Raw genomic sequence first — 20976 nt, 5'->3', positions numbered from 1 at the left:
CACTATATTATTCCCCTCATTCTTCCCCCACTACTGATCTTTTAGGGAATTCACAAGCATGCGTGGCATGATCGAGGTATCTTGGACGAGAGAGAAAATGAATATTGTCAGCACCATTCTTTCACGACCATGTACGTACAATGACCGGCATAAATGGCTTCACAATGTTTACGTCGCGCGGCGATGTGTGGGTCACAGGTAGGCGGAGTTTCTATCTACGGGGGCCCATAAGCGCGATCGAGAGAGCATCATAGTGCGACAGAGTTAGCAACATATCGCTCGTTGCATCCCTTTCGCACAGCACTGGTGCGAGCGAGTCGGCAGAGTCAGGTAGACCAGCTTGGTGGGGGAGATATTCTTCTCCTTGGGCGGAAGGCATTTCTGGCCACCGATACTAATTCGTTTCTTGTCTTACTAACGCTGTGCGACGACGATGGGTGATCGAAAACACCATTCCTCTCGAACTCACGAAACTCGCCGTAGCGTCTTCTCACTCCCAACTCATGCGCTGTGGCTGTCTCTCACAATCAGGATACCCAACGTGCGGTAGAAAGTGAGAAGGCGCCAATGGGATGTATAAGGGTGCCGAAAGATAGATTCTGATGACTTTTTTGACATTTTCCCAAAATTAAAAAAAAAATTATAAATGTAATTTCCGATCGATTTCCCCATTTGTAGATGTTTTTTACCGATTTCCGCTCGTTCCCGAACTCATTGAGAACGTATACGGGGACAGGCTGAGTAAGTCGCGATGTTATGAAATTATTTTCATTTCAGTTTGCAACAATTCAACTATGAAGTACGGGCAATATTCATGCCGTTAATTGAAGTAAACGGAAAAATTCGATACTTGATTGAACTTATAGACAGATTCAGTTTTCCCATTAAGATTACCAGGGCCTTACGGGTTAGGGGTGGTCGAAGTTCTTTTTCTCAAATAAACAGAATGGCGGTCTCTGATAGTTTACTGGCGGTTTTTCGATTGAAAAAGCACTAGTTTATTATTGTTTGTAAAAAATGTAAATTTTAATAAAAAAAAAAATACTACGATCAGCCTCTACTTTTTTATGCTTTCAACAAGCTGTGGATATTTCATTTGATTCCATCGAGTAGACGTTGGATTACATTGGTTATCGACTTCAAAAACGTAGTTCCTAAAAAAACTTTTTTAATTTTGGGAAAATGTCAAAAAAGTCATCAGAATCTATCTTTCGGCACCGTTATACATCCCATTGGCGCCTTCTCACTTTCTACCGCACGTTGGGTATCCTGATTGTGAGAGACAGCCACAGCGCATGAGTTGGGAGTGAGAAGACGCTACGGCGAGTTTCGTGAGTTCGAGAGGAATGGTGTTTTCGATCACCCATCGTCGTCGCACAGCGTTAGTAAGACAAGAAACGAATTAGTATCGGTGGCCAGAAATGCCTTCCGCGCAAGGAGAAGAATATCTGCCCCACCAAGCTGGTCTACCTGACTCTGCCGACTCGCTCGCACCAGTGCTGTGCAAAAGGGATGCAACGAGCGATATGTTGCTAACTCTGTCGCACTATGATGCTCTCTCGATCGCGCTTATGGGCCCCCGTAGATAGAAACTCCGCCTACCTGTGACCCACACATCGCCGCGCGACGTAAACATTGTGAAGCCATTTATGCCGGTCAGTGTACACAAACCGTGATCATAAGTGGAGCATGAAAACGTTGCGCGATTTGATTTAGGTTCGTGCAAAATATCCCTAGTCGAATTTACAGCAGCGCAACAGCAGAGGTGGGGGGATCGCATCGACCGGCCACGATCTGTTATGATCCACGGCGTGTTTACCGAAAATATTAGGATTATCTGTCGATAATATCGTAGAAACCACGACCGATGTTGTTATTTTGGTCAGAAGAATGATATGGTGAATTAAATAGGATAGGATGATCTCCGTCGATGACAGAGTAAACACTTGCCATTGATGCATTCGAAATGAGTGTTGTAAGAAAAGGATAATAAACGAGACGCATTAAGGATAATTGCATGCTAACTTTTAACTGCTAATTGCTTCAGACTGCTAACGCGTCTCGTTTATCGTTAAATCATCGTTGAATGGCTGTGTCAGTTTTGTGAGGTGACAACGCCGTGGATCATGACAGATCGCGGCCTGTCGATGCGAGTCGAGCGGCGCCGAATTCCCCCACCTCTGCTGTGGCGCTGCTGTAAATCCCACTAGTGATATTTTGCGCCAACCCAAATCAAATCGCATAATGTTTACATGCGCCACTTATGATCACTATCTGTGTACGCCAAGTGTGTATGATGTTGACCCTTCTAGTGGCCACGTGCTTTTATCTTTTCGCTGGAAAATTTTTATAGGTTCCGTTTACGTTGTTATGAGCTTGTAACGGGTGTAATAGAAAGAAAGAAGAGAGAGAAAGAATAAGAAGAATGGTGGGGAAGGAAGGTGGATTTTGGACATTGGACAATAAGCTAATGGTGAGAAAGACATAAGGTGTTAAGACGTAAGGGGGTCGAGCTCGCTCAGAAATCGATCACTCAAATTTTAATATACCGACGTAAACAACAGTTAATAATTATAAAGAGAAATAACAAGCGTACACGAGTGATCCACATTAATGAACAATCTTTTAATCTACGATACGAGTCGACCCTAGTAGACTGTTAAATAAAAAATTGTGTTGTTAAATATATTTATTGAGTCCTTATTGATGTCACGTGGTTGGTGTTCTGTCCGTATAATAATTTTTACCTAATCGACGCAGACCCCAGAGTCAAAGAAAATATCCACACATTTGGCGCCCGAACTTAAAAAAAAAAGTAACATATATATATGTTCATGCTTAAATTCAGTGTATGTACATTCTAAATAATTTATGTCTAAAGTGAACAGAACACCTGTAAAAACCAGATCTACACAGTCTATGCAAAGCGGTACACCTAAACAGGATAGTAAAAAATCTAAAATGGAAAAAGAATTAGAAGCATTAAGAAGAGAAAAGGAAGAAATGTGGGATATAATTAGAAAACAGAAGAATGATCAAGAAAGAATGTTCGCTGAAATTCGAAATTTGAAAGAATCGCAAAATCAGCCTAGTCAAGTACAGGGGGATGTAGAAGGTCAATTGATGAGCAGATTAGTTGACAGGTTACAAAATGTAAATATTGATCTGTCCTTGCCTGAGTTTGAATCGAATGGTAAAGCTAATCCGTTAGAATATATTGAAAATTTGGAAAGGTACTTTAAAGTTAAAAATATATGTACAGATATTTGTCTTATAATTGTAGAAAATTCTTTAAAAGGATATGCTAAAATATGGTTTAAAACTTATAGACAAACATTTAATAATAGATTTGAAATTTTTAAAACAAAATTTCTGGAGAAGTTCAATTCAATTAATGCTAAGGCTCAAGCAAGAAATAAATGGTCAACTCGAAAATATGATTTTAAAGAATGCACACTTGAAGCATATTTTTTGGATCAAATACATAAATCCTATTACATAGATGAAACAAGAAGTACAATCGAAATTCACTACGATATTATACAACAACTGCCCATGTACGTTCGAGATTTATTAGCAACTGTAGAATTAGAAAATATAGATAAAATACTTCAAGTATTAATTAACTTAGATATAAATAAGCAAAATAGGGATAAAATTGAAAAGCAAAATAATAATTCGTATCTCCCCGTTCGAAATTCAAGTACCTATTATAGAAGTAATAATAGAAGACAATACAATAATAGCTCATATCCGAATCAACAACAAAGACATTCAAATAGGGTAGGTCAAATCAGTAACGATGTATACATTGACACAAGCATACCACCACCTCCAATACCTTTTCGAAACTATAATAACGAAATGCCATCATCATCGGCTAGTTCTTTAAACTAGGAAGCAACGCGATAAAAATAGGTCCGTCATCGCGTTGGGATTTTCATGATTTCATTTCGGACCTTAATAAAGATGTTAACTACGATAATAATCATGTGTCGAAAGAACCAGATTCAATGCAGACAGTAACCGTACAATTGAAAATTAAAATATTAGAAAAAAATGTTTCTGCGATAGTCGATTCCGGGAGTCAAGTATCGTGTATCTCGCAAATTTTTTTTAACAAATTATCTAAAAATCGTATACTTAATACACTGCCAGTAAATAATATCCATATTTCGACTGCAGTAAAAAACAAAAGCGTCAAAGTAAAAGAACAAGTATTATTACAAATTTATATTAATCATCACATAGAATATCATGCATTTCTTGTAATTCCTAACTTATCAACTGATATCATATTTGGTCACGATTGGTTAGTAAAAAATAAAGTAAAATTAGATTATAACAACGAGAGTATTAAGATTAAGAATATGACTGTCGACCGGGATTCGGTGTCATTCGGTCGAGCCTGGTTGGAAAGAATATTATCAAATAACAAAGAAGCTACATGTTTATATATAATGAAAAGAAGTAATCACAATTCTCATATAAATAAAAATAAAAATCACATACATACAGTAACCACTATCGATAACATAGATGAACTGACAGAGTTGTGACTCTTGAAAATGATGAAAATAATAATGACCACTATGATGTGAATAATAATGATACTATTAAAAATAATAATAACAGTACTATTATAGATGATGATGAAATTGATATACGAAATGATTATGTAACAAATATTGAAATGAGTGACGAGTTACCAAGTAACGATAATGACAATAATCAAAAATGTGATAAAATCTTAGAGAACGAACAAAAAGAAAATAATTTTTTCACCCAAGTTCGAACGATCGCGAGTAATCTAATGACGTTGAGTTTTGATCAGCAGAAAATATTCATTGAGACATTATCTAAATTTGAAAACTTATTTCCACCCAAAAATGAACCTGCGGGACAATATAAACATGAAATCAAGTTATTATCAAATAAGCCTATTTTCAGAAAACCGTATCCAATCCCCATCTCGTTGAGAAAAGCGGTTGACAATGAAATTCAAGAAATGTTAAACGCTGGTATTATTGAAAGATCTGTAAGCCCGTATTGTAGCCCATTAAGAATCGTAAAAAAAAAAGATAACCGTGTAAGAATTTGTTTAGATGCTAGATATTTGAACCAAGTTGTGGAATCAGATAATGAAGCTCCACCGTTAATTTCAGAAATATTACAAAAATATCATAATGTTAAATATATGTCGTTAACAGATTTAGCGAATGGTTATTGGCAAATTGAATTAGAACAAAAATCACGTCCATTTACAGCCTTTTTGCATGGATCAAACTTGTACCAATTTTGCCGCATTTCCTTTGGACTTAAGACTGCTGGGAGTGGATTTGTAAGAGCATTAAATTTGATATTGGGTAAAGAATTTGAATCTTTCTTAACATATTATATTGATGATCTCCTAATCACATCAACTAATTTTGAAGAACATATGAAACACATCGAACTATTATTTGACAAGTTGCAAAAGAACAACGTTACATTGAAATTATCAAAATCACTCTTTTTCAAATCAGAAGTACCATTTCTGGGATTCATATTATCTACACAGGGTATCCGACCTAACCCGGACAAATTGCAAATTATTCAAAATTTTGAAAACCCTAAAAATTTAAAACAGTTGCAGCAATTTATAGGTGTATGCAATTACTACCGTCAATTTAGTATTAAACATTCTAATTTTATTCATCCTTTTCGAAATTTATTAAGTAATAAGAAACCGTGGTTGTGGACTGATAATCACTCTAAAGCATTTCAAAATTTGAAAAATAATTTCGTAAACAGTGTAACATTAAGTCACATTATACCAGGCAAGCCATACAAAATACAAACAGATGCTAGCGATAAAGGAATCAGTGGAATTATATATCAAATCTTCGAAGATAATTGCTATATAATATCAATCGTTAGTAGATGCCTATCAATACATGAAAAAAACTATACAACTACTGAAAAAGAACTCCTCGCAATTGTGTATTCATTGACTAAATTTAAAATATATTTATTTGGCCAAAAATTCGAAATCATAACAGATCACAAGGCTTTGATATTTATGAATAATACTTCTTTTCAAAATTCAAGACTTCTAAGATGGTCTCTCTGGCTACAACAATTTGATTTTCAAGTAAAACATTGTCAAGGAAAAGACAACGTTATTGCTGATTTTCTGAGTAGAAATCCTGATAGTAGATTTCACCAAGAAGATAATGTCAAACAAGTGATTATTTCAAAAATTCTCAAAGATATTCTTTGTTCATCTGTTACAACATATTCAATATTGAATTTAATTAAAGAATATACTATTTTGGACTCTGAATTAATCAAACAATTTAAAAACATAAGTCATCTTCAAAAGAATGATACGCTTTTACAAGATTATTTCGAAAATAATGAACTTAATAAATACGAAAAATATAAAATTCATCACGGAGTGTTATTTTATCAAGATAAAGAAGAAACAAATGCCAGACTCGTTTTACCTGATAGTCTAACATGTGCAGTAATAGATAAGGCACATTCCAAATTAGGACACGTAGGAGTGTATAAAACAACTCACTATCTAAAAATTTATTTTTATTGGAAAGGAATGAACCGGGATATTAAAAAATTTGTGATTTCGTGTGACTTGTGTCAACGAGTAAAACATTTATCTCTGTCAATGGAAGGTCAATACCAAATGATAAAATCTAACAATCCACTAGACTTGGTAACAGTTGATTATTATGGTCCACTGCCAAAATCAGTTTCAGGTGTGCAATATATATTTGTAGTAATAGACTCCTTTTCGAAACTTGTCAAATTATATCCGATTAAAAAAGCAAACACTTCAATTTCCTTACATAAAATTATAAATGATTTTATTCCAAATGTAGGTAAACCAAAGTGTATACTATCAGATAATGGTACGCAGTTTACGTCACCAAATTGGAAAAATTCACTGGAAAAACTAAATATTCGAGTTTCGTACTCTTCCATACGCCATCCACAATCCAATCCCACAGAAAGATGTATGAGAGAACTAGGCCGGCTATTTAGAACTTTATGCGCTGAGAGTCATACGAAATGGGCAAAATTTGTAAAAGAAATCGAAGCAATTTTAAATATAACAACTCATCATTCAACTGGCCTAATACCATATGAGCTACATTACAATAAACTACCAACCGAAAAAATTAGGAAAATAATTAAATTCCCAGAAACAGTAAATATAGATCACCAGGTTAAAATTTTATTAGCTAGAGAAAGATCATTAAATCAGTTTAATAGACGAAAAAACAATCAAAAAAGTATTTCAAAAGTAAATTTAGGTGTAGGAGATTTGGTTTTACTTAAAGTACCCCAACAATCAGACGCGTTTAAAAAAGTTACTAAAAATTTTTTTCATTTATTCCACGGTCCGTATCGTATATTGAAACAGATTAACGAAAATGCTTTTGTATTAGTAGACCCAAACGATTCCACTAAAATAACAGGAACATATAATAGAATAAGTCTACGTAAATATAATCAACCTGTCATGGATATCAAATGATGAGACGAAATGACTTAAAAAAAAAAAAAAAAAAAAAAAAAAAAAAAAAGCGACTTAAGTTTGAATTGTTAAAACTTGTATACGTAAATAACTAAATTACTTGACGTAGATATTGTTAGTAATCTGAATAACAAATGATATGACGAGATGAAAATAGTATAAGATGTATGGTTGTAATAGAATTAAGACGCATGAAAATGAAAACAAAAACAAAAACAAAAGGTCGAGAGTATAAAACACACAATTTAAGTTTATTTCATAAACATTTTCAATGTTCATAAAATAAAAGGGGGATAATGTAACGGGTGTAATAGAAAGAAAGAAGAGAGAGAAAGAATAAGAAGAATGGTGGGGAAGGAAGGTGGATTTTGGACATTGGACAATAAGCTAATGGTGAGAAAGACATAAGGTGTTAAGACGTAAGGGGGTCGAGCTCGCTCAGAAATCGATCACTCAAATTTTAATATACCGACGTAAACAACAGTTAATAATTATAAAGAGAAATAACAAGCGTACACGAGTGATCCACATTAATGAACAATCTTTTAATCTACGATACGAGTCGACCCTAGTAGACTGTTAAATAAAAAATTGTGTTGTTAAATATATTTATTGAGTCCTTATTGATGTCACGTGGTTGGTGTTCTGTCCGTATAATAATTTTTACCTAATCGACGCAGACCCCAGAGTCAAAGAAAATATCCACACAAGCTTGTGGTAATTCATAAGTCTGAACTAGTTTGACAGTTGGTTTCAGAGAATATGAGATAACCTCTAAGCCTTAGGTGGAGTAAACACCTAACTTCCGCACCTCTATTCCTATCTACACTCAACGGTTGTGAATCCGTTTGTTTACTCCATGCTAGCTTATGTTTACTCCACCTAAGGCTTAGAGGTTATCTCATATTCTCTGAAACCAACTGTCAAACTAGTTCAGACTTATAAATTACCACAAGCTCATAACAACGTAAACGGAACCTATAAAAATTTTCGAGCGAAAAGATAGAAGACATATTGGATTTCCCAATGATATTGTCTGAGCAAAGAGACCAGTCCTCCGCAGAAATTTCGCCTCCTTCGACGAGGGACAGGGTCAAATCTTCGAATCTAGATGTGCTGTCAGCAGCTTCCGGCCTCAAGCGGCGCATGCGCAGAAGGCTTTGTTGATATATTTTTTTTCGAATGTTTGCGTATTTACAGAAAACCGGTCGCTAACAATAATCCCGAGTAGATGATTCGTGAGCTACAAACGAACTACAAACGATTGCACATAGATTAAATTGGATTGGGTAAAGATTTACGCCAGGGAGGGGCCAACTTCACAAAATTCCCTAGGCGAGTTTGTTTTTGTTATTATTAACGAATGATTAACTAACAGACGTCGAAATTAGAACTACAATCAGCTACGAACGAACTACAATCGATTGTGATAAGAATAAATCTAATCCGGGCAGATGAGGGGCTAAGTATATGGAGCTATGTTTTTCTTGTCCATGGATCCAACAAACGATCTGCTTGGTCCAACCATAGACTTAAAACCAATAGACCGAGCGCTGTAGTAAATGCATTAAAGCCAACATTGAGAGAGACAGAGCTACTTCAAAGTAGCGCTGTCTCTTTCTGTTCTAATTCTGTCTCTGTCTAACAATTCAGAAGTGGTGGCTTCGAATACGCCCATTGTATCACGTGGTACTCTTTTGTTTTTAAAAGCGACGCGCCGCGACGCCTCAGACTTTTAGCATTGTAGTGCAAACTATTCCAATTTTTTTTCCTATCGTTTAATTAACAGCCGAAATATTATGGTGCTCTCTTTTTGCATTTGCAAAATCGAAAGTGGCCAATTTCCGGGCATCAGTTTTCACACGTAAGTAAATTCTAGCTTACTAAATTGATTATTTATAAGATATCCGGCTTTGTTCCGAACAACAATCGGCCATGGTAGATAAATAGGGGTCATTCCATACGGAATCGCCAAATTTCAGAAGGCATATTTTGTTATTCAGCCGAATTTTGTACCTCTTTTTGTATGTATCAAAAGATGCTCACCTGTAACTTTATAGCCCTTGATCTCCAAAACTTCTTGAGATATATTTTTTAAAATTTCAAAAAAATAATGGTATGGTTACTTTGAGAAATTCATGACTGCTGATCCATTCATTATAATCTCAAAGTTATGGAGGTCATTTCCTTCGTCTTGAAATGGAGTTTGCGAAAAAAAATTCAACAAATTTGATCTTTTCATAGTTGACTTTGAATATCTATTGAACCGATAAAGTTAGCGAAGAATCATAAGAGACCTTTTTTGTAGAGCGTTAAATTTTCTACAAAAAACCATAGAGCCTAGAATTTTAGGTATATATGTTAACGACATACAAAATTGCAGAGAACGAGATGACATTTTCACATGTTATTTACATTTAAAACTTTGACTGCGGTGGGGCACGGATTAATAATAAAATCAAGGGATGGAATTCGGCAGGCATTTTTTTTTATATATTTTGAACCGATTTAGGACTATCGTCTAAAAAACTTCAAACATACTCAAAATAAGGACCACCCTATTATAGATGTAGTTTTATAATCCATAAACGGTTATAGGTTCAATATATCTGTGGTTATAGGTATGGTGTTAGAAATAAGGAGGGCTGCTACGATTACGTGGGTTACCCCAAGGATTTGTGAAATCCTTTGTGTTTACCCAATCAGCAACAAGCCCACTGTATCGAGTTACTATGGACAGGTGGTGTAGAAATATATTAAGTAATCAGGTGATTCCGCTGATTATACTACTTATAGTTCTCACAAATCTACATGCATGTTTAGAAGCAACCTGGGTATTGTTACAGTCTGCCCCGCTACAACAGTCTGCTCCACAACTGTTACTTACATTCTTATTATTAGGTAACGACACTTTTTTCATTCATCACTCAACAATCAGCAAATAATCAGGTAATGGAAATGTTACGAATTCATATACATACAATAAGCTTTCAACATTTATTTTAAAGCGTTGTTACAACTATGATACATATCATATGTGACATTTGTGTATACTATATGCATTAGGTATGTGTATTCGTATAGTTATGTACAATTTCTGCGACCCTACCTGTGTATTATTCCGAACAAATTAAAAAATAATACATCTGCTATGACTCTCGACTTATTCTAAAAATCGATTTGTACATTCGTAAGTTAACCCGTTGAGCGTACACCGAGTTGTACGCTTTTACATACATGATAGACCTCGTCGACGTGTAAGGTGTGTAATTGAAATCCAAATATTCGATTCAAATTCATGCTCAAGCAATGAGATTTGTAGGAGGTGTCAACGTTTGACCTGAATGCATTGAATATCGGAAATATGGGTTTCAAACAAACAACGCGATATCAACGATGTGTGACAATTTTCTTCTCGCGCCAATGCATTGTTTCAAATCTTATTTGAAGAACGGATTTGTATTAATTTACGAGAGTCAATAGTAGAAAAAAGAATTGTATTAAATCAGACGACATTAGGTTGATCAGGTATTAAAGATGCAAAGAATGAACTAAAGAATGTCCAAGCAAATGCCAGTACTCCAGGCCTCTGGCCGTCATTTTCTTGATCTGGATGAACGCGTGTGTCTGTTTGGGGAGCTGGAGGTGGCTGCCGTGGGGGTAAGGCCTGAGCTCCAACCGCCTCGTTTTGTAGAATTTGATTATTGTTATCTACACGAACATTGTTGTTATCGACCAATAAGTTCGGCTGCACTCGAAAGAATCCACCCTGGTATCTAAAAAATAGTTAGTTACACATATCCAAGTGTTAGGATAACATTGTCAATGGTACGTCTAATAGCTATAGTGACAGGACTTACAAGTAGACGGCAAACCCCAGAAAGGTAACAATAAGGAACCTCAGAGGCGAGGAGTAAAAGTAAACAATGCTGAACAAAACGATGACTCGCGACAGCATATAAAAAAAGTCTAGCCAATCACGGTTTAGTCCGATTCCGCCATCTCCCCTTTCTTCAGCAACCACCGCATTGTTGTTGAGATTATTTGCCTCTATGGGATCGATTGCTGGCCCTAAACCAAGTCCTGGTGCTCGCTGACCATTGTCGTCGTTATTGTTGTTTGGTATGTTCGCATTCATATTCAATGGCTGTATGTATGGAATACTGCTCTGCAGTTGAACTCCTTGAGCAGCCATGCTGTTGAATATCAGATAGTAGTGTTATAGAACAGTCATTTGTAATCTAACAGTCTAGCTGGATAGTGCTAGCGTCTAGATTTAATTGTTACTCACAGCTGCATGTACTGGGTAATATAATGCGTATAAGCCTGTTGCATCCATGCCATTTGCTGACTATTGAGCTGATTGTAGTACCTCTGAGTGATATTTGACTGAGTAGTATGTGAACCAAGATTATCAACGTCTTCATTCTCATGACTAGAACTCTGTAATCTGACTATCGGCACTGGTTCAGGAGTGGCGGTGGACTGTGCCGCCCCTACATCAAGCCCTTGATTGCCCCCGGGTGATCCGAGCAGCTTCTCCATATATGTAGATTTGATTGGTGTGCAGACTAGATGTACTGTGTAAGATTGATCAGTAGCAAGATCTTCACTTCCGTAATGATGCAGGACATCTTTCAGAAGAACGGAATCATTGAGTAGTTGACCAGAGTAGATCAACTTTTGCTCGGAAAACTTCTGTTGGAAAATTAAAACATCAATAACACAGAAAAAAGTTAACTCTGCGGGGGGTTAGGGAAAGTAGTATGGCTAGCCAAATCTAATTGTTTTCCAATTATTTATTGAAAAACAATTTGTTAAAATTTGTTAAAAAGTGTAAGCATGTGAGCACCAGACTTGTTTCCACATACCGAGAACCTGATATGCGTAAGATTTAAGATTTTAATTTGCTATAGTGCCGATTTCATAGTCAATCACAACAGACACGGTTAGGTCTGATAAAGAGCCTATGGACCACAGAAAGTTGTGATACGCAGGAAATGAGAGGAAAAACTTTGAGACGTTTATTGCAATTGAAGATGACGGGTGAATAACTTTTGTAAAAAGTAAACCAATGGTAATTGGTACCGTTGTCACACTATGAACATTATGAGTACGCACAGCAGTCAATCGATAAACGACTGTGATGCGAAAGTTCGTAACTTTCTAACTAATAATTGAGCGCAAATCTTGAATCAAAATGCAAGTGGGCTTACTGGTTTGCTTGGATAAATTTCCGCGAGGTGATTTTTCAGTAACCCGACAGTCCACCCTGAGTCACACTTAATAATTTGATCCTCGATCTGTTGATTCGGGGCCTTCACGATTAGCCGAACCACTCGTTCCATCCTAACGACACGTCAATTTTTTATCACCTCGAATCCGGACGCTGCGTTCCCCTAATTATTCATCCACCACGACAATCTCAATCGTACTCGGCTAGACGACGTTTACTTTTATTTTGTTTTTCACAAATTTGTTTGTCACTTGAAGCACGACAGTACGGAGTTCGATCAAGCTGTTATGAACGGCACAGCTGATTAATCTAGGATGTAATCAAAGTGCTTCATACATACTATACTTTGATAACAAACAATATCAAGGAAATTACGCCAGTCACAAGACGACACGACGATACGATAACACTCATAGCCGCGGTCCGCCAACTTGATTTCACACGCGTCCGACGTTGTATGTATGGGTGGTATCAGCAGCCTGCATGGAATCGTATGCGTGGAGTTTCACATACAGGGAATGCTCGCTTCATGCTCAAGTATTTTCGCGTATGTACAGCCATCAGTGTCACGTGGAATGTTGAAGAGTGGGTATTCAAGTCGAGAATCTGTTCGCTTGTTCACCGCAAGTTCACTGTTGCTGTGCCAGTTGATTGCATCTCCAGATTCCCATATCTGTGCTTTATGCCCACTGACAATGAGTCCACTGGTCTTCACTTAACTGCTATTGTGAAGAGTATAATGTAGATCAGCCATGAGATCAGCAACCTCCTTGTAGCTATCGTATCAACGATTCAGGATACATTCGTTGATCGTGTGCTTGGTGCTATGCTTGCCCAATGGCCGGTAGCCATTAACTTATCGCTACACAGAGGGTGGGGACGCTATCAGATTACCGAACTGCATTCGACCATTTACCTGATACGATTCGACCGACTCGACGTTTCATCGAATCGCTATTCGACCGAACCGCCAATCCAACGAATTGTTGCGTTCACGGAGCGGTAATATGCCGAAACCTCAAACGTCCCCCAACTGTTCGCCAACAGTTCGTTGCAGGCGGTTCGGTCAAATAGCGATTCGGCAAAACGCCGAGTCGGTCGGATGCCAATTCGGTCATATACGTACATACGTATGTACATACATATGTAGACGAAACTCATTCATAACTGGACGCGATATGATTTAGGTTAGGTGAGGTACATGCGTACATAATATCATCTGTTTTGCTATCATTTGATAAATGAGTTCATCCCTCATAGGGCTAGTGAATTTCTTTCGAATTGAGCTCAGTGACCAGTAAAAAGTCGAAAGTGATGCGGTTTTAAGATGCATTAAAACGTTTCTTTTAATTTTTTGCTCGGCCTTCTTCTTCATTGCTAGCTATTATTTAAGAGATATCATTCGAATATCGATAAACATCGATAAACTTATTTCGACTTAACCAGGTTACTCGTAATCAGGGAATTTTGGAATCGTTACGATAGTTCTATATTACACGCAGCGGAGTTTATACACCAACGCTTTGTACGTATGTATGTACGTATGTACATACATTGTACGTACGTACGTATCATCGGGGTAGTATGTATCAGTCAACGCGTATAGTCAAAGGATGTAGTAATATGCTTACATCGTAGTCGAAATAAGTCATCGACGGCTATCGAAATCTGAATGGGTTGTATATAATAATAGCACTACAAGTGTAATGAAGACGACGGCGGAGCAAAAAGTTAAAAGAAAGGAAAGATGAACTCATTCATCAAATAATAGTACAACAAATTTTATGTTCAAACATCGCGCGCTATATGTATAAGTTGATGGTTCTTCATTATGCTTATGGCGTTTGGAGTCTTGTGTTGTGTGTAGTAACTCCTTCAACGATTTGAACTTTGTCACAAGGCACAATTGCGCTTGAGTTGCATTATGCTATCAACCCCGAAAGCAAAAACAGGACTGTTCTTGGCGTCATCTCTTCACGATGGTTTAGAAGATAACAATATCATGTAAGTTAAACTCTCATTAACATCCCCGATCACCGAAATTTTCGTAGAGATATGTGTTATAGTATTCTCTGGGCCGACTTATATCTTTTCTTCGTTTTGCAAATTGAGGAAATCTTTCACAAACTGTTTTTTTTTTCTTTTTTCCGGTCAACTTTATTCAAAGTTCCAGGAATGCGGTCGGTGTGATAGCCTCGACACTTATTTACTGGCATTTAAAACAGAACCTTAATCGATTGATAATCGTTTCATCTTGGGTTCTTGTTTATTTTGTTTTCTATATTGCCACCATGGAGGTATAGAACCTCCATGATTGCTACAGTACCTGACAGATGTTAAACGAATGGGTGCATATAGGTATAGAAAGGTCAAACGGCCATGTATTTATGATAGTGATATTTGTTTTCTTTCTTATAGACAAATAACAACGCTCCTACTAAACAAAGAGGCAAATCCCAATATTTTGATACCGTCACAAGGGATTACTCCCTTTCATCTCGTTATAGGAAATGATTCCGAAACATTTGCGGAAGAAGTCACAAAACTCTTTTTGCGCCATGGCGGAAATCCTAATGTTAAGTGAGTATAGTCTATTACGTTCACATACTCCCTATAAAAACATATTTAAACATAAATTCATTAAACAATAGATCAACAGACGGATTGACACCTCTGCATGTTGCTGCTGCCTGGGGTCGTCTTGGTGTTCTAGAACTCCTATTGTCTAACGGTGCTGATCCACTCTTAGTCGATGATGATGGAAAGTGCCCTTTTCATTATGCGTTCGATGAAGCTCACTATGAAGCTGTTGCCATTCTTGGCAAATATTGTGGCAAATCATTTGACGAATATTCTGGTCCTAAATACAACCTTGCCTTAGGTAGGTTATGTTAGTTAAATTCCACGCAAAATTCTTCATCCTCTCCCAAAATGTTGCGGGAATTTCATCCTTGTCACTTCTTTGACCTGATACTCCTGACCACCACACACTGAAGTTCGGTTACATCTAATGTGAAAATTTTCTATCGCAACAAATTGTACAGAAAAAATACTAGTGACCGAAGGTGACGTTGTTGCTGAATATGCGGTCTCGGAGGGTACTTGTGATGCAACAGCCACACATGATGTCTCTGCGTTTAACACAAAAAATATGCTCAATAACAACAGTAACTTCCTGGAAAATCAAAACCAATCATTTGCTCCAGAAAGAACAGTCGAGAACAATACCTTAGAACCAAGGTGTGGTTGTCCAAAAAACGCCAATCTAATCGACACAACAAGTACCAAGGTGAGCTTTGATCCGAATCGTAAATTGTTGTTATGTGGGAACCTCATGCATGATGGTGAAGAATTGCACAAAGATCTCAAAATTGTAAAGCTTAGTTCAGAGATGAAAAAGATTTCACCTGAAATTGTGGATGATTCCCTTTTCTTCTCTGATCGTAACTATTACACAATTGAGGACTTGCTTCTCATAGAGTCACACAAAGTCAATGACAGTATGCCAAATGTCAGTTTACCAAAAACAGTAATGAAACTAAACTTGCAAAGACACGGAAGTCGATTAACGAAGCGCCAAATTGTTGAATCATCCGGAATCACATCACAGGTCCCGGAAAAGCACCTCAATAAGGCTAAAGTTATTCATAAGATATCACGACGGTATTGCACAAGGCAGGCATTGTTGCGCAGAAGAACAAAAACTTTCAACCTACAAGGGTGGACGATGCCACACAACAGACAGATGTCTTCAAATCATGATAAACTCCTTAGTCGTGTACATACCACAAGACAATGTGTTACCAAGCAAGAGCCATATTCAGCTGACTGTTCCATTAGAAGCAAATCGCCAAATTTTATCCTAACTCCGAAAATTTTGATGAGACCTCAATCACCGAAGAAGTCTACAAATCCAGTTATTGATAACAAACTACAGGAGATTAGAACAACATCCACCAATGGTATATCACTGGGGAAAGGCATCAACCGCAAGAATACTGATAGCTATAGAACGCCACTACTCGCCAGAAATTTTGGAAACAATGGAATTAGTGTGAAATACGTTTGCAAAAAGAAACAGTTAGCACCCGAGGTTTCGAATCTAAAAACAAATCTCCCGACCAGTTCGAAGAGATTTCATGATATGCCGATCAAAGTGAACACATCTATACCCAATAGGAACTTGACACATTTGATAAAGCAAAACCGCAAGGTAACAATCAACCAAACACAGCCCATGTTGACGTCTTCACGTTGTCCAAGAATCTTCCCCACCCATGCGCTGGACAAAACGTACAACGAGGACGTCTCCAACTTGGCTGTAGATAGTTCATTCGAGCTCTCACCAGGTGACAAGATTGGAAAATTTCTCATCAACTGTAGGGGTCTATCAAAAATAATAGCAGTCAACTCGGAGGAATGTATGTGTGACAATCGTCGGGACAGTCGTATAACTGATATTCAATGTATTCCAGATGACGTAGCCCATGTCAAAGATGAAGTTAACATTCCTGTCAAGACTATGAATTCTCCAACTGCTCCTGATCTGAGAATATCTAGCCAAACCGATGCATATTTTGAGAATGCTTGTGGTAACTATGCAGAAATGAATGCTAAATTCAGACACATATCTAAAGTGAACCAAACTGCTGGATCGTCAAAGATGACCTATGACACAAATAGTATTGGACGTTTTTCAAATATAATTAGTGGCTTTCTGCAATGTGGCGAGTACTGTGATTGTGTCAAATCGAAAAAAACAGAGATTGCAAGTTACTTGATTAGATATCGATCGCCCAGATCTCATGCAGGGTTACTGACCAGCAATTCAATGATGTCAAATCTGGTGAACTCTGCAGATTCAGAGCTCGACAGGTGCACTAAAAGCGATACCTGTTTGAATAGGCCAAAATTACGGGACATCAATGACTCTTTAGAGTCCCGTAAACCCAGTGATTGTTCCACTGACAAACATACTTGGGACAGAGCTAATGATGCCTTATCGATAGAATTGAACAAATTATTCGTTAGCGGATCTATCCATGATAATAGCTTAAACCATCAGTCTTCTGTAAGTATCGAGGAAGAATACAAATATGAAGACGTCGAAGAAGGTGTGATCCTGTTAGAACGTCGACTATTGACAACACCTGTAAGGTAAACAAGTGACGGAATATCGCTACTACGTAAAATTGTTCAATTGTTCTCACTAGTAATGGCAGTAAACGATGTTTTAGCATGCCCCTGATAAAAACTGAGAACGAGGTGTCCGGAAATAGTGGTGGACGTATTGAAGGTGAGTTTGTTGCTTGCTTCATTCATCTCTGACGCAGTATCTCGCATATTTTTTTTGTATTTCAACGTCTGCCTCCCTCCGGAACCATTCAATCATAATTTGTCTCTGCTATTGTTTATGCGACGGGCTGGGAGGTAGATGCGTCTCTGGAATCGCGTCTGTCGAGCCTGCCACATTCCTTGGTAGTCATGGACAGTGAGACGCTACGAAGAGAATTGACCAGATTAGATCGCTGTCCCCCAGGACCAATAACTGCCACTACTCGCCATGTGTACTTGAGACGGCTGCAGAAACTTCAGAAGTGCGGTCCAAATCCACCGTTGACCGTTACCATAGCCGTACCACCGAGTAAATAATTTCTTATTGTTACTTTCATTTTTTCAATACTCAGTCAGTGTTAAGATCATGAATTGGTATTGTTGGGTTTAACATGCAAGTCTAGTTGTAGAGATACGCTGCGTTAACAGCGACAGTTTTTCTCGTGTTGCAGAATTCAGCGCTGAGATTGAACGAACTTTGCGGTCCGAAAACTGGATAAGTGATTTGTCGCAGCATGAAGCGTTAGAGTTACAAGTGTTTGGGGAATTTTCAAATCCTGATCCGACGCGACGATGGAGGGAGGGAATTAACAAGTCCTCGTTCAACTACCTCCTAATGGATCCTCGAATCACGAAGAATCTACCGCGTCGAGGGAGTGATCTGTCTTTCACGGAACGTTGGCGAATATTTTTATCAGCGATATTTTATATTGGCAAAGGTAAGCGCTCACGTCCCTATTCGCATCTCTATTCTGCTTTCGAAGAATGGAAGAAAGGCAAGCGTTCAACGAACGATGAAAAAATCAGTTACATCTTGGGCATATGGCAAAGTGATTGCGGCGTAGTATGTCTTCACTTATTCCAAAACGCAATTCCCGTCGAAGCTTATACGCGGGAAGCTGCGATGATAGATGCCTTGGGATTGGATAGACTGAAGAATTCCAAATCAGGAGATTATTACGGCGTTGCCGCGACTTGGAGTCGCCACCAGAAACGTATGCTCGGCGTCTATCTTCTATACAAAGCCATGAATATCTTGATGCAAGAAGGAGAAAGACAACTGAGTCCTGAGAATATCGAGAGGTAACTTCAAGGGTGTATTATGATTGTGACAAAACTGTGCATTATAGTTATATGAAGTATCAGGTACTGTAATAGTGTTTAAGACAAGGGTAAACCTACCCATATGTCCATATTAATAAGTGATAACTGTCATTTTAATTTCAACCTAGATTCAGATCTATGAATTTTTTTAATTTAAAATTACCCAAATCTAGACCGGTGATCAACTTTTTGACTCTTTGTGACACGTGGACTATTATTTTGTAGTGAATATTGTTGCACAAAGAGTAGTGCCCCTGAGTAGATCCACAGAATTACCTATAACTCCTTGGCATTTCTAGGGTCTATAGAATACTATGTCATATACTTTTTCGAATTGTTTTCAACGATCAGTCATATGGGAACCTTGCAATCCCTGCCAAGGCCTGGTTAAAATAAAGTACAAAAAATATTTGTGATAAATAGAGAATAATTCTCAAAGATTTACTTACTTTTAACGTGAATTAAGTAACCACAATACATCAGATGTACAACGTCAAACATCAATTTGACTGATTATTATTCCAGTGGTGTGTAAGAGCGTGATTAAAAATTAATAAATCCAAGTATGTAGCCAAGCCGCATAATGTTTATTGTATCTATCAAGTTTGTATCTATGTTTGAAAATTGTTATTCCTGTGATTTCTATTTTGCAATTAAAATTAAATGTTTGATTGATGACCCAAATTCCTCAATCAATAAAGAATGCGGCAAATAAAAATAGAAGTTTCACTGCAGGTAACAAATTTTTAGCCAACGAGAGTTGGCTCATCTTATGTAATTCAAGTAAGTTAGGCGTGTGAGTATCTCTTAAAGAACAACTATTTATTTGAATTTCTTTTACAAATATTCTCTATCAGAGACTGTTTTTTTTGCTCTTTTATCCCTACTTCTTGGGTACCACCTATGTTTAGTGGTAAATGTGATTTTTGCCAGCTCTTCTCTAGTTGCCTCTGGATGTTGTTGTCGGAAAATGGCCATAGCTTCCTTTGCTTTGCTACTAAGTAATGAGCTATCTACTGGTTTTTGAGCTGGTATAAGTTTTGTACATTCGTACGGCACTTGCTGTTCAGGATGACAGCATACAATAGTACCATCATCTGCGACTACTACTACTTCTGATACTGAATATTTCAACGCAGAGCTCTGAATCGACCGCACCGCAAGCAGCGAACGCAAGAGACATAACCTCTGTAGGTTCATCTGAAACTATCACAATCAGTAAATATGTAGGCGCAAATGCACTGATGTCTTGAAGCAATGCTGATAACGCATAGAATATTGACCTTTAAGGATGCTCACGCTACTTGGTAACGAGAAATGAATCAGGTTATTACTGACTCGTTACGCAGAGAACGTGTTTTGCTAAAGATGCCTCTCCTGCTGTGCTAGATTAAAGGATGTTTTTTTTTACACTTTTCACTGACTTAAAATTCTCCAACCCTGCTGTTTCCGACAAAGCACGATATTCTACAGCTCAATATTCAAGGCTCCGTGAAGAACAGTGTTAAATGCGTCGTGTAGAAAATCCAAATAGAATATGTGGTCCGGAGTATGATTACGATTACAAGTATAGCGATACAAAAGCTAGTCCGGAGAAGATATTATTAATTTTACATTTTTGCATTCAGACTTTTATAGATAATTCTCCCAATTTTACCTCTCGCAATCGCTTTAAAAAAAAATACTGAACTTTCTCCAATCTCCGTCCCTCTCCCTCTAGATTTTCCCCCCGGAGCAATGGCCTCCGCGGAGACTATTGGCT

The 20976-nt window shown here is 37.5% G+C and overlaps 3 protein-coding genes and 1 long non-coding RNA gene across 15 annotated transcripts; 2 read left to right on the top strand and 2 right to left on the bottom strand.

Annotated features, from left to right (window-relative positions):
• The first annotated feature begins 8924 nt into the window (after window positions 1-8924).
• Window positions 8925-10505, top strand: LOC125500597. The gene is made up of 3 exons (XR_007277981.1): window positions 8925-9404; window positions 10162-10280; window positions 10364-10505. It is a non-coding gene; the product is annotated as an uncharacterized LOC125500597 (long non-coding RNA).
• Window positions 10506-10514: 9 nt separating this feature from the next.
• Window positions 10515-13592, bottom strand: LOC105692956 (homocysteine-responsive endoplasmic reticulum-resident ubiquitin-like domain member 2 protein). The gene is made up of 4 exons (XM_012412542.4): window positions 12757-13592; window positions 11832-12238; window positions 11401-11736; window positions 10515-11316 (listed from the first exon to the last, which is right to left on the bottom strand). Exons 1-4 carry the CDS (start codon window positions 12886-12888, stop codon window positions 11046-11048), a joined length of 1146 nt encoding a protein of 381 aa, XP_012267965.1. The 5' UTR covers window positions 12889-13592; the 3' UTR covers window positions 10515-11045.
• Window positions 13593-13830: 238 nt separating this feature from the next.
• LOC105692894 lies at window positions 13831-19892 on the top strand. 11 transcript variants are annotated; one of them, XM_048653784.1, is made up of 8 exons: window positions 13831-13968; window positions 14677-14780; window positions 15195-15356; window positions 15428-15657; window positions 15821-17933; window positions 17999-18072; window positions 18211-18420; window positions 18563-19892. In XM_048653784.1, the coding sequence occupies exons 2-8, from the start codon at window positions 14701-14703 to the stop codon at window positions 19195-19197; spliced, it is 3504 nt and encodes a 1167-aa protein (XP_048509741.1). In that variant the 5' UTR covers window positions 13831-13968; window positions 14677-14700; the 3' UTR covers window positions 19198-19892. The 11 variants fall into 11 exon arrangements, with proteins under 11 accessions (XP_048509741.1, XP_048509740.1, XP_048509738.1 ...); XM_048653783.1 differs by having other exon boundaries at window positions 13833-13963; window positions 14644-14780; XM_048653781.1 differs by having other exon boundaries at window positions 13836-13968; window positions 14644-14780.
• Window positions 19893-20015: 123 nt separating this feature from the next.
• Window positions 20016-20928, bottom strand: LOC105692969 (39S ribosomal protein L42, mitochondrial). Of its 2 annotated transcripts, none has more exons than XM_012412565.4 (2): window positions 20498-20928; window positions 20016-20420 (listed from the first exon to the last, which is right to left on the bottom strand). In XM_012412565.4, the coding sequence occupies exon 2, from the start codon at window positions 20412-20414 to the stop codon at window positions 20052-20054; it is 363 nt and encodes a 120-aa protein (XP_012267988.2). In that variant the 5' UTR covers window positions 20415-20420; window positions 20498-20928; the 3' UTR covers window positions 20016-20051. The 2 variants fall into 2 exon arrangements, with proteins under 2 accessions (XP_012267988.2, XP_012267992.2); XM_012412569.4 differs by having other exon boundaries at window positions 20016-20414.
• Between the last annotated feature and the right edge of the window lie 48 nt (window positions 20929-20976).

This window comes from Athalia rosae, chromosome 4, assembly GCF_917208135.1.
Source record: "Athalia rosae chromosome 4, iyAthRosa1.1, whole genome shotgun sequence".
NCBI lineage: Eukaryota > Metazoa > Arthropoda > Insecta > Hymenoptera > Athaliidae > Athalia > Athalia rosae.
This window is presented reverse-complemented; position numbering and strand designations above follow the sequence as displayed.

What these genes read in the sequence shown, in the direction of transcription:
- LOC105692956 (XM_012412542.4), bottom strand. Translation starts at nt 12,888, where the DNA reads ATGGAACGAGTGGTTCGGCTAATCGTGAAGGCCCCGAATCAACAGATC. An exon ending in AAATTTATCCAAGCAAACCA is followed by an intron (nt 12,239 to 12,756) that starts GTAAGCCCACTT and finishes ATTTTCCAACAG; the next exon opens with AAGTTTTCCGAGCAAAAGTT. An exon ending in ATTACCCAGTACATGCAGCT is followed by an intron (nt 11,737 to 11,831) that starts GTGAGTAACAAT and finishes GATATTCAACAG; the next exon opens with CATGGCTGCTCAAGGAGTTC.
- LOC105692894 (XM_048653784.1), top strand. Translation starts at nt 14,701, where the DNA reads ATGCTATCAACCCCGAAAGCAAAAACAGGACTGTTCTTGGCGTCATCT. An exon ending in TTAGAAGATAACAATATCAT is followed by an intron (nt 14,781 to 15,194) that starts GTAAGTTAAACT and finishes TCTTTCTTATAG; the next exon opens with ACAAATAACAACGCTCCTAC. An exon ending in TAGTGGTGGACGTATTGAAG is followed by an intron (nt 18,073 to 18,210) that starts GTGAGTTTGTTG and finishes GCTGGGAGGTAG; the next exon opens with ATGCGTCTCTGGAATCGCGT.
- LOC105692969 (XM_012412565.4), bottom strand. Translation starts at nt 20,414, where the DNA reads ATGAACCTACAGAGGTTATGTCTCTTGCGTTCGCTGCTTGCGGTGCGG.